General features: G+C 32.2%; 1 protein-coding gene across 1 annotated transcript in view; it reads left to right on the top strand.

The window, feature by feature from the left end:
* The window catches only part of LOC143245834 (potassium voltage-gated channel subfamily KQT member 5-like), a 669,913-nt gene that overhangs the window by 186,658 nt on the left and 470,284 nt on the right, over positions 1–12,971 (top strand). Inside the window, exons 3-7 of the mRNA XM_076492090.1 lie at positions 2,323–2,449; positions 3,191–3,366; positions 4,794–4,922; positions 5,209–5,319; positions 9,951–10,135. Coding sequence (XP_076348205.1) covers positions 2,323–2,449; positions 3,191–3,366; positions 4,794–4,922; positions 5,209–5,319; positions 9,951–10,135 — 728 coding nt within the window. The remainder of the gene's footprint in view (positions 1–2,322; positions 2,450–3,190; positions 3,367–4,793; positions 4,923–5,208; positions 5,320–9,950; positions 10,136–12,971) is intronic.

Here is a 12,971-nt window from a genome sequence, read left to right as displayed (position 1 = left end):
GGTAACTCTCTTAATGGATACTTATTATGGTTATCACTGAGTGCCCCTCTAGGTAACTCTCTTAATGCATACTTAATATGGTTATCACTGAGTGCCCCTCTAGGTAACTCTCTTAATGCATACTTAATATGGTTATCACTGAGTGCCCCTCTAGGTAACTCTCTTAATGCATACTTAATATGGTTATCACTGAGTGCCCTGTAGGTAACTCTCTTAATGCATACTTAATATGGTTATCACTGAGTGCCCCTCTAGGTAACTCTCTTAATGCATACTTAATATGGTTATCACTGAGTGCCCCTCTAGGTAACACTCTTAATGGATACTTATTATGGTTATCACTGAGTGCCCCTCTAGGTAACTCTCTTAATGGATACTTAATATGGTTATCACTGAGTGCCCCTGTAGGTAACTCTCTTAATGCATACTTAATATGGTTATCACTGAGTGCCCCTCTAGGTAACTCTCTTAATGGATACTTAATATGGTTATCACTGAGTGCCCCTGTAGGTAACTCTCTTAATGCATACTTAATATGATTATCACTGAGTGCCCCTCTAGGTAACTCTCTTAATGCATACTTAATATGGTTATCACTGAGTGCCCCTCTAGGTAACTCTCTTAATAGATACTTAATATGGTTATCACTGAGTGCCCCTCTAGGTAACTCTCTTAATGCATACTTAATATGGTTATCACTGAGTGCCCCTCTAGGTAACTCTCTTAATGGATACTTAATATGGTTATCACTGAGTGGCCCTCTAGGTAACTCTCTTAATGGATACTTAATATGGTTATCACTGAGTGCCCCTGTAGGTAACTCTCTTAATGCATACTTAATATGGTTATCACTGAGTGCCCCTCTAGGTAACTCTCTTAATGCATACTTAATATGGTTATCACTGAGTGCCCCTCTAGGTAACTCTCTTAATGGATACTTAATATGGTTATCACTGAGTGGCCCTCTAGGTAACTCTCTTAATGGATACTTAATATGGTTATCACTGAGTGCCCCTGTAGGTAACTCTCTTAATGGATACTTAATATGGTTATCACTGAGTGCCCCTGTAGGTAACTCTCTTAATGCCTAGCTACTGCCTAGTTACTAATATATATCTAAGACAACTGTTGCTACTGCCTAGTTACTAATAGATATCTAAGACAACTGCTGCTACTGCCTATTTTCTAATATATATCTAAGAGAGCTGCTGCTACTGCCTAGTTACTAATAGATATCTAAGACAACTGCTGCTAGTGCGTAGTTACTAATATATATCTGAGACAACTGCTGCTACTGCTTAGTTACTAATAGATATCTAAGACAACTGCTGCTACTGCCTAGTTACTAATATATATCTAAGACAACTGCTTCTACCTCCTAGTTACTAATATATATCTAAGACAACTGCTGCTACTGCCTAGTTACTAATATATATCTAAGAGAACTGCTGCTACTGCCTAGTTACTAATAGATATCTAAGACAACTGCTGCTACTGCCTAGTTACTAATATATATCTAAGACAACTGCTTCTACCTCCTAGTTACTAATATATATCTAAGACAACTGATGCTACTGCCTAGTTACTAATATATATCTAAGACAACTGCTTCTACCTCCTAGTTACTAATATATATCTAAGACAACTGCTGCTACTGCCTAGTTACTAATAGGTATCTAAGACAACTGCTGCTACTGCCTAGTTAATAATATATATCTAAGACAACTGCTGCTTCTGCCTAGTTACTAATATATATCTAAGAGAACTGCTGCTACTGCCTAGTTACTAATATATATCTAAGACAACTGCTGCTACTGCCTAGTTAATAATATATATCTAAGACAACTGCTGCTTCTGCCTAGTTACTAATATATATCTAAGACAACTGCTGCTACTGCCTAGTTACTAATAGATATCTAAGACAACTGCTGCTACTGCCTAGTTACTGATATATATCTAAGACAACTGCTGCTACTGCCTAGTTCCTGATATATATCTAAGACAACTGCTGCTTCTGCCTAGTTACTAATATATATCTAAGACAACTGCTGCTATTGCCTAGTTACTAATATATATCTAAGACAACTGCTGCTACTGCCTAGTTACTAATAGATATCTAAGACAACTGCTGCTACTGCCTAGTTACTAATATTATATCTAAGACAACTGCTGCTTCTGCCTAGTTACTAATAGATATCTAAGACAACTGCTGCTTCTGCCTAGTTACTAATATATACCTAAGACAACTGCTGCTTCTGCCTAGTTACTAATATATACCTAAGACAACTGCCAATTTAATGGTGATTTTGTTTTCTTCTCTAGGAAATAGTTATGATCGTATGGTTCACGTCCGAGTTCTTCCTGCGGCTCTGGTCTGCTGGTTGCAGGTCCCGCTACCAGGGCTGGCTTGGTCGCCTCCGTTTTTTGCGAAGTCCGTTCTGTGTGATAGGTAAGTTGGTTTTGTTGTTGATGTCCATTTTGAATTATCGAAGTACTCATAACCTCGCAGTAAATAAAACTTATATGACGGTTCACATGGTATTCATAGTTCATTTGAAAATGTTGCTGTGACGTAACGCTAAGGTCCCTACCCAGTTAGAATTTCTCAGTGTGTATATTTTCAGTGTTTTTTCTATAGGTGATTACGTATGTTAATTGGCTTCTAAGTTCTGACCGCTACGGGTAATTTTTTCTCGGACTCTAGCGTTCCGTGTCCGTAGTGTAACCACTGACTTACTAGGGGATATATTTACTAACGATTTTTGCTGATGATTTAACATGTATTAAGGCACGTGTTCACTATTAGAATTCGTAACGTGGGGTCACCTAAGTGTGAAACTTTGAAATCTAAACCAACAAGAAATTAATCTGAATAAGTAAAAAATTGAATTTCATATTCGCAAGGGTTGTCATTATGTAAGGATATGTCGGATATTCGCGAAGGTTGTCATGATATAAGGATGTGTTAGATATTCGCGAGGGTTGTCATGATGTAAGGATATGTCGGATATTCGCGAGGGTTGTCATGATGTAAGGATATGTCGGATATTCGCGAGGGTTGTCATGATGTAAGGATGTGTCAGATATTCGCGAGGGTTGTCATGATGTAAGGATGTGTCAGATATTCGCGAGGGTTGTCATGATGTAAGGATGTTCAGATATTCGTTGATGTGATTTTTTTTTTAACCAGACGTGATCGTCATCATTGCGTCTTTTGTGGTGCTGGCCGTGGGCAGTAGTGGACAGGTGTTCGCTGCTTCTGCCTTGAGGGGACTCCGTTTCTTCCAGATTCTGAGAATGGTGCGCATGGACAGAAGGGGAGGTACCTGGAAGTTGTTGGGTTCTGTTGTCTATGCACACCGCCAGGTGAGGCGAACCCAACTTCACCCTCAAACAGGAAAAATCGAAAATAAAAATTATTTTTTACGAGAAACTTTCTTTATATAAACTCTAATATTCTAATATAAATAATAATTATTTTTTACGAGAAACTTTCTTTATATAAACTCTAATATTCTAATATAAATAATAATTATTTTTCACGAGAAACTTTCTTTATATAAACTCTAATATTATAATATAAATAATAATAATTTTTACGAGAAACTTTCTTTATATAAACTCTAATATTCCAATATAAATAATAATTATTTTTTACGAGAAACTTTCTTTATATAAACTCTAATATTCTAATATAAATAATAATTATTTTTTACGAGAAACTTTCTTTATATAAACTCTAATATTCCAATATAAATAATAATTATTTTTTACGAGAAACTTTCTTTATATAAACTCTAATATTCTAATATAAATAATAATTATTTTTTACGAGAAACTTTCTTTATATAAACTCTAATATTCTAATATAAATAATAATTATTTTTACGAGAAATTTTCTTTATATAAACTCTAATATTCCAATATAAATAATAATTATTTTTTACGAGAAACTTTCTTTATATAAACTCTAATATTCCAATATAAATAATAATTATTTTTTACGAGAAACTTTCTTTATATAAACTCTAATATTCTAATATAAATAATAATTATTTTTTACGAGAAACTTTCTTTATATAAATTCTAATCTTCTAATATAAATAATAATTATTTTTTACGAGAAACTTTCTTTATATAAACTCTAATATTCTAATATAAATAATAATTATTTTTACGAGAAACTTTCTTCTATATAAACTCTAATATTCTAATATAAATAATAATTATTTTTACGAGAAACTTTCTTCTATTTAAACGCTCATATTCTAATATAAATAATAATTATTTTTTTAATGAATAATGATTAAATTTATCAATTTCATTATTTTATCAACGGATAATGTTTAAATAATTAGCTGATAAACTCAACCCCAAGGTATTGTACAATAATAAATAACTAAATCTAATTACATTAGATAAATATTTATATATATATAGTCAAACATTGTCTAAACCAATATTATATAGATGGGAACTCAGCACTCTACGTAAATGATGAAACAAATTTAAAACACGAAAACAAATTTTCGAAAAATCTACATTTAAGTATTATTTTGAAATTGATTTTCATAGCTCACGATATTAAACTGTTTAGTAGAAACAAAATCAATTTATAAAATAATCCATATTTACCAGTGAAATAAAGACAAAGATTGTCATCGGTCTGGAGAGTACAAAAGGTATAACTTTTGAAAGCACTCTTATGAATAAACACTTGTCTTAATGTACACGTTATGATTCGAATGTGATGGAGTGGATTCTTACAATACGATTCTTTTTTATCCACATAGGAACTTTTCACCACCCTGTACATTGGATTTCTAGGACTCATATTTTCATCCTTCTTAGTATATCTTGCTGAAAAGGATCAAAGGAACACAAATTTCAATAACTTTGCCGACGCCCTCTGGTGGGGTGTGGTTAGTATATTTCATAAAGCAGCTTAAAATATGCTGAAAAGTTTAGTTATAATATAGAATACACTTTAATCAACATAAATGAACAAACAGTTTTAAACGGAGTAAGTAATGACATTAAATCATGCAGCACCCATAATCCTAATAAAATATTTTAAATACGTTTTTACTCAGTACCTTAATAACTTTAAATTACTGCTAGTCACGTGAGATACAAAATTAATCTCACAAAACGTAGTTTGAGGAAACGTATAATATTCACAGGAATTTCAAAATGTTTATTTTACAGATTACACTGTGCACTGTTGGATACGGTGACACTGTTCCATCCACCTGGCCAGGAAAGCTTATAGCGGCCTTTTGTGCATTACTGGGTATTTCGTTTTTTGCTCTTCCTGCGGTATGTATATCTTACTCATACTACTCTTACTGTGGTATGTATATCTTACTAATACTACTCTTACTGTGGTATGTATATCTTACTTATACTACTCTTACTGTGATATGTATATCTTACCTATACTACTCTTACTCTGGTATGTATATCTTACCTATACTACTCTTACTGTGTTATGTATATCTTACTAATACTACTCTTACTGTGGTATGTATATCTTACTAATACTACTCTTACTGTGATATGTATATCTTACTTATACTACTCTTACTGTGATATGTATATCTTGCCTATACTACCTTACCTGGTATGTATATCTTGCCTGTACTACTCTTGCTCTGGTGTGTATATCTTGCCTGCACTACTCTTGCTGTGATATGTATATCTTACTAATACTACTCTTTACTGTGGTATGTATATCCTGCCTATACTACTCTTGCTTGTGTGTATGTATATCTTACCTGTACTACTCTTTCTCTGGTATGTATATCTTACCTATACTACTCTTACTGTGATATGTATATCTTACCTATACTACTCTTACTCTGGTATGTATATCTTACCTATACTACTCTTACTCTGGTATGTATATCTTACCTATACTACTCTTACTGTGATATGTATATCTTACTTATACTACTCTTACTTTAGTATGTATATCTTACTTATACTACTCTTACTGTGATATGTATATCTTACCTATACTACTCTTACTGTGTTATGTATATCTTACCTATACTACTCTTACTGTGATATGTATATCTTACCTATACTACTCTTACTTTAGTATGTATATCTTACCTATACTACTCTTACTGTGTTATGTATATCTTACCTATACCACTCTTACTGTGATATGTATATCTTACCTATACTACTCTTACTGTGATATGTATATCTTACCTATACTACTCTTACTGTGTTATGTATATCTTACCTACACTACTCTTACTGTGTTATGTATATCTTACCTATACTACTCTTACTGTGTTATGTAGATCTTACCTATACTACTCTTACTGTGTTATGTATATCTTACCTATACTACTCTTACTGTGATATGTATATCTTACCTATACTACTCTTACTCTCGTATGTATATCTTACTTATACTACTCTTACTGTGATATGTATATCTTACCTATACTACTCTTACTGTGTTATGTATATCTTACCTATACTACTCTTACTGTGATATGTATATCTTACCTATACTACTCTTACTCTGGTATGTATATCTTACCTATACTACTCTTACTGTGTTATGTATATCTTACCTATACCACTCTTACTGTGATATGTATATCTTACCTATACTACTCTTACTGTGATATGTATATCTTACCTATACTACTCTTCTTACTTGTGTTATGTATATCTTACCTACACTACTCTTGCTGTGTTATGTATATCTTGCCTATACTACTCTTTACTGTGTTATGTGGATCTTTACCCATACTACTCTTACTGTGTTATGTATATCTTGCCCATACTACTCTTACTGTGATATGTATATCTTGCCGCATACTACTCTTGCTCTCGTATGTATATCTTACTTATACTACTCTTACTGTGTTATGTATTTCTTACCTATACTACTCTTACTGTGATATGTATATCTTACCTATACTACTCTTACTGTGACATGTATATCTTACCTATACTACTCTTACTCTGGTATGTATATCTTACCTATACTACGCTTACTTTAGTATGTATATCTTACTTATATTTATGTTACTCTGGTATGTATATCTTACCTATACTAATCTTACTGTGATATGTATATCTTACCTATACTACTCTTACTGTGATATGTATATCTTACCTATACTACTCTTTCTCTGGTATGTATATCTTACCTATACTACTCTTACTGTGTTATGTATATCTTACCTATACTACTCTTACTCTGGTATGTATATCTTACCTATACTACTCTTACTGTGATATGTATATCTTACCTATACTACTCTTACTGTGATATGTATATCTTACCTATACTACTCTTACTCTGGTATGTATATATTAACAGTTCTTTCTTCATGTATCTCTTCATTAATGCTAACTTTCTATCAGCCGAATTTTGTGTTTCGTCTCTATCTCTGAGAACTCTCTACACATTAACTGTGGTGTTACATCTGCATATTTCTAGTGATAGTATGTATTCTATTCTATTTGAAAGGAGTTAATCAGTGTTCTTAGAATTATAATAATATAGTGTATTTGTGTTCTATCTGAAAAGAGTTAACCAGTGTTCTTAGAACTATAATAATACAATGTATTGTGTTCTATGTGAAAGGAGTTAATCAGTGTTTTTAGAACTATAATTATGTAGTGTATTGTGTCTATCTGAAAGGAGTTAATCAGTGTTTTTAGAACTATAACAATAGAGTGTATTGTGTTCTATCTGAAAGGAGTTAATCAGTATTTTTAGAACTATAATAATATAGTGTATTGTGTTCTATCTGAAAGGAGTTAATCAGTGTTTTTAGAACTATAATAATATAGTGTATTGTGTTCTATCTGAAAGGTGTTAATCAGTGTTTTTAGAACTATAATAATATAGTGTATTGTGTTCTATCTGAAAGGAATTCACCAGTGTTATTAGAACTATAATAATATGGTGTATTGTGTTCTATCTGAAAGGAGTTAATCAGTGTGTTTAGAACTAAAATAATGTAGTGTATTGTGTTCTATCTGAAAGGAGTTAACCAGTGTTCTTAGAACTATAATAATATAGTGTATTGTGTTCTATCTGAAAGGAGTTAATCAGTGTTTTTAGAACTATAACAATATAGTGTATTGTGTTCCTTTTGAAAGGAGTTAATCAGTGTTTTTAGAACTATAATAATATAGTGTATTGTGTTCTATCTGAAAGGAGTTAATCAGTGTGTTTAGAGCTGTAATAATATAGTGTATTGTGTTCTATCTGAAAGGAGTTAATCAGTGTTTTTAGAACTATAATAATATAGTGTATTGTGTTCTATCTGAAAGGAGTTAATCAGTGTGTTTAGAACTAAAATAATGTAGTGTATTGTGTTCTATCTGAAAGGAGTTAATCAGTGTTTTTAGAACTATAACAATATAGTGTATTGTGTTCCTTTTGAAAGGAGTTAATCACTGTTTTTAGAACTATAATAATATAGTGTATTGTGTTCTATCTGAAAGGAGTTAATCAGTGTGTTTAGAGCTACAATAATGTAGTGTATTGTGTTCTATCTGAAAGGAGTTCACCAGTGTTATTGGAACTATAATAATATAGTGTATTGTGTTCTATGTGAAAGGAGTTAATCAGTGTTTTCAGAATTATAATAATATAGTGTATTGTGTTCTATCTGAAAGGAGTTAATCAGTGTTTTTAGAACTATAATAATATAGTGTATTGTGTTCTATCTGAAAGGAGTTAATCAGTGTTTTTAGAACTATAATAATATAGTGTATTGTGTTCTATCTGAAAGGAGTTAATCAGTGTTTTTAGAACTATAATAATATAGTGTATTGTGTTCTATCTGAAAGGAGTTAATCAGTATTTTTAGAGCTATAATAATATAGTATATTGTGTTCTATCTGAAAGGAGTTAACCAGTGTTCTTAGAACTATAATAATATAGTGTAGTGTGTTCTATCTGAAAGGAGTTAAACAGTGTTCTTAGAACTATAATAATATAGTGTATTGTGTTCTATGTGAAAGGAGTTAACCAGTGTTCTTAGAACTATAATAATATAGTGTATTGTGTTCCATGTGAAAGGAGTTAACCAGTGTTATTAGAACTATAATAATATAGTGTATTGTGTTCTATGAGAAAGGAGTTAACCAGTGTTATTAGAACTATAATAATATGGTGTATTGTGTTCTATGTGAAAGGAGTTAACCAGTGTTCTTAGAACTATAATAATATAGTGTATTGTGTTCTATGTGAAAGGAGTTAACCAGTGTTATTAGAACTATAATAATATGGTGTATTGTGTTCTATGTGAAAGGAGTTAACCAGTGTTCTTAGAACTATAATAATATAGTGTATTGTGTTCTATGTGAAAGGAGTTAACCAGTGGTTTTAGAACTATAATAATATAGTGTATTGTGTTCTATCTGAAAGGAGTTAACCAGTGTTCTTAGAACTATAATAATACAATGTATTGTGTTTTATGTGAAAGGAGTTAACCAGTGTTCTTAGAACTAAAATAATATAGTGTATTGTGTTCTATCTGAAAGGAGTTAATCAGTGTTTTTAGAACTATAATAATATAGTGTATTGTGTTCTATGTGAAAGTAGTTAGCCAGTGTTCATAGAACTATAATAATATAGTGTATTGTGTTCTATCTGAATGGAGTTAATCAGTGTTATTAGAACTATAATAATATAGTGTATTGTGTTCTATGTGAAAGGAGTTAATCAGTGTTATTAGAACTATAATAATATAGTGTATTGTGTTCTATCTGAAAGTAGTTAGCCAGTGTTCTTAGAACTATAATAATATAGTGTATTGTGTGCTATGTGAAAGGAGTTAATCAGTGTTATTAGAACTATAATAATATAGTGTATTGTGTTCTATGTGAAAGGAGTTAACCAGTGTTCTTAGAACTATAATACCACAGTATAATAATCTGAAAGAAGTTTTCCTGTGTTTTAGGGGATCCTCGGGTCTGGGTTTGCTCTCAAGGTACAACAACAACAACGCCAGAAGCACATGATTAGAAGAAGGGTTCCTGCTGCTACACTTATCCAGTGTTTGTGGCGTTGTTATGCATCGGACGAACATTCAATGTCCATAGCCACCTGGAAGATCCACCAGGTGTCTCTACCGAGCCCGCCCCCGTGAGTGCGTGACCATATTATAACATGCATGTATAACATTCTAATGGAAAAGGCCCAGTTTATGTGTGTTATTGTATTTTTACCTGAAATTTAGTAACTAATATAGTTGAAACTTTACCTAATCCTACGATTCAAACTGTTTAATTCACATTAATCTAAACCTATCTACGTGAAATGTTGTCCTACAACTTCTGTCTTGGTTCATTCTAACAAAGGTTACTTATTTCTAGAGTTTTATTTCTCAAATATCTGAAGAAAGAAACCTTACTGTCTTTTCCTTACCATGTTCTTAATAATAAAGAACACTTACAGTTCTTTGGTTACCATGTCCTTAATAAGAAAGAACACTTACTGTCCTTTGGTTACCATGTGTTTAATAAGGAAGAACACTTACCGTCCTTCGGTTACCATGATTTAAATAAGAAAGTACTCTTACTGTCCTAAGGTTACCATGTCCTTAATAGAAAGAACCCTTACTGTCCTAAGGTTACCATGTCCTTAATAGAAAGAATCCTTACTGTCCTAAAGTTACCATGTGTTTAATAAGGAGGAACACTTACAGTCCTTCGTTTACCATGATTTTAATAAGAAAGTACTCTTACTGTCCTAAGGTTACCATGTCCTTAATAGAAAGAACCCTTACTGTCCTAAGGTTACCATGTGTTTAATAAGGAGGAACACTTACAGTCCGTCGTTTACCATGATTTTAATAAGAAAGTACTCTTACTGTCCTAAGGTTACCATGTCCTTAATAGAAAGAAAACTTACTGTCCTAAGGTTACCATGTGTTTAATAAGGAGGAACACTTACAGTCCTTCGGTTACAATGATTTAAATAAGAAAGTACTCTTACTGTCCTTTGGTTACCATATTCTTAATAAGGAAGAACACTTACAGTCCTTCGGTTACCATGATTTTCATAAGAAAGTACTCTTACTGTCCTTCCGTTATCATGTCCTTAATAAAAAAGAATACTTACAGTACTTTGGTTATCATGTATTTAATATGAAAGAACCCTTACTGTCCTAAGGTTACCATGTGTTTAATAAGGAGGAACACTTACAGTCCTTCGTTTACCATTATTTTAATAAGAAAGTACTCTTACTGTCCTAAGGTTACCATGTCCTTAATAGAAAGAACACTTACTGTCCTAAGGTTACCATATGTTTAATAAGGAGGAACACTTACAGTCCTACGTTTACCATGATTTTAATAAGAAAGTACTCTTACTGTCCTAAGGTTACCATGTCCTTAATAGAAAGAACACTTACTCTCCTAAGGTTACCATGTGTTTAATAAGGAGGAACACTTACAGTCCTTCGGTTACCATGATTTAAATAAGAAAGTACTCTTACTGTCCTAAGGTTACCATGTCCTTAATAGAAAGAACCCTTACTGTCCTAAGGTTACAATGTGTTTAATAAGAAGGAACACTTACAGTCCTTCGTTTACCATGTGTTTAATAAGGAGGAACACTTACAGTCCTTCGCTTACCATGATTTTAATAAGAAAGTATTCTTACTGTTCTAAGGTTACCATGTCCTTAATAGAAAGAACACTTACTCTCCTAAGGTTACCATGTGTTTAATAAGGAGGAACACTTACAGTCCTTCGGTTACCATGATTTAAATAAGAAAGTACTCTTACTGTCCTAATGTTACCATGTCCTTAATAGAAAGAACCCTTACTGTCCTAAGGTTACAATGTGTTTAATAAGGAGGAACACTTACAGTCCTTTGGTTACCATGATTTAAATAAGAAAGTACTCTTACTGTCCTTTGGTTACCATATTCTTAATAAGAAAGAACACTTACAGTTCTTCAGTTACCATGATTTTAATAAGAAAGTACTCTTACTCTCCTTCCGTTACCATGTCCTTAATAAAAAAGAATACTTACAGTACTTTGGTTATCATGTATTTAATATGAAAGAACCCTTATTGTCCTAAGGTTACCATGTGTTTAATAAGGAGGAACACTTACAGTCCTTCGTTTACCATGATTTTAATAAGAAAGTACTCTTACTGTCCTAAAGTTACCATGTCCTTAATAGAAAGAACACTTACTGTCCTAAGGTTACCATATGTTTAATAAGGAGGAACACTTACAGTCCTACGTTTACCATGATTTTAATAAGAAAGTACTCTTACTGTCCTAAGGTTACCATGTCCTTAATAGAAAGAACACTTACTCTCCTAAGGTTACCATGTGTTTAATAAGGAGGAACACTTACAGTCCTTCGGTTACCATGATTTAAATAAGAAAGTACTCTTACTGTCCTAATGTTACCATGTCCTTAATAGAAAGAACCCTTACTGTCCTAAGGTTACAATGTGTTTAATAAGGAGGAACACTTACAGTCCTTTGGTTACCATGATTTAAATAAGAAAGTACTCTTACTGTCCTTTGGTTACCATATTCTTAATAAGAAAGAACACTTACAGTTCTTCAGTTACCATGATTTTAATAAGAAAGTACTCTTACTCTCCTTCCGTTACCATGTCCTTAATAAAAAAGAATACTTACAGTACTTTGGTTATCATGTATTTAATATGAAAGAACCCTTATTGTCCTAAGGTTACCATGTGTTTAATAAGGAGGAACACTTACAGTCCTTCGTTTACCATGATTTTAATAAGAAAGTACTCTTTCTGTCCTAAGGTTACCATGTCCTTAATAGAAAGAACACTTACTGTCCCTTGGTTACCATGTCCTTAATAGAAAGAACCCTTACTGACCTTTGGTTTCCATGTTCTTAATAAGAAAGAACATTAACTATCCTTCAATTACCATGTTCTTAACAAGAAAGAACACCTGCTGCCCTTCAGTTACCATGTC

Source organism: Tachypleus tridentatus, chromosome 3, assembly GCF_004210375.1.
Source record: "Tachypleus tridentatus isolate NWPU-2018 chromosome 3, ASM421037v1, whole genome shotgun sequence".
NCBI lineage: Eukaryota > Metazoa > Arthropoda > Merostomata > Xiphosura > Limulidae > Tachypleus > Tachypleus tridentatus.
This window is presented reverse-complemented; position numbering and strand designations above follow the sequence as displayed.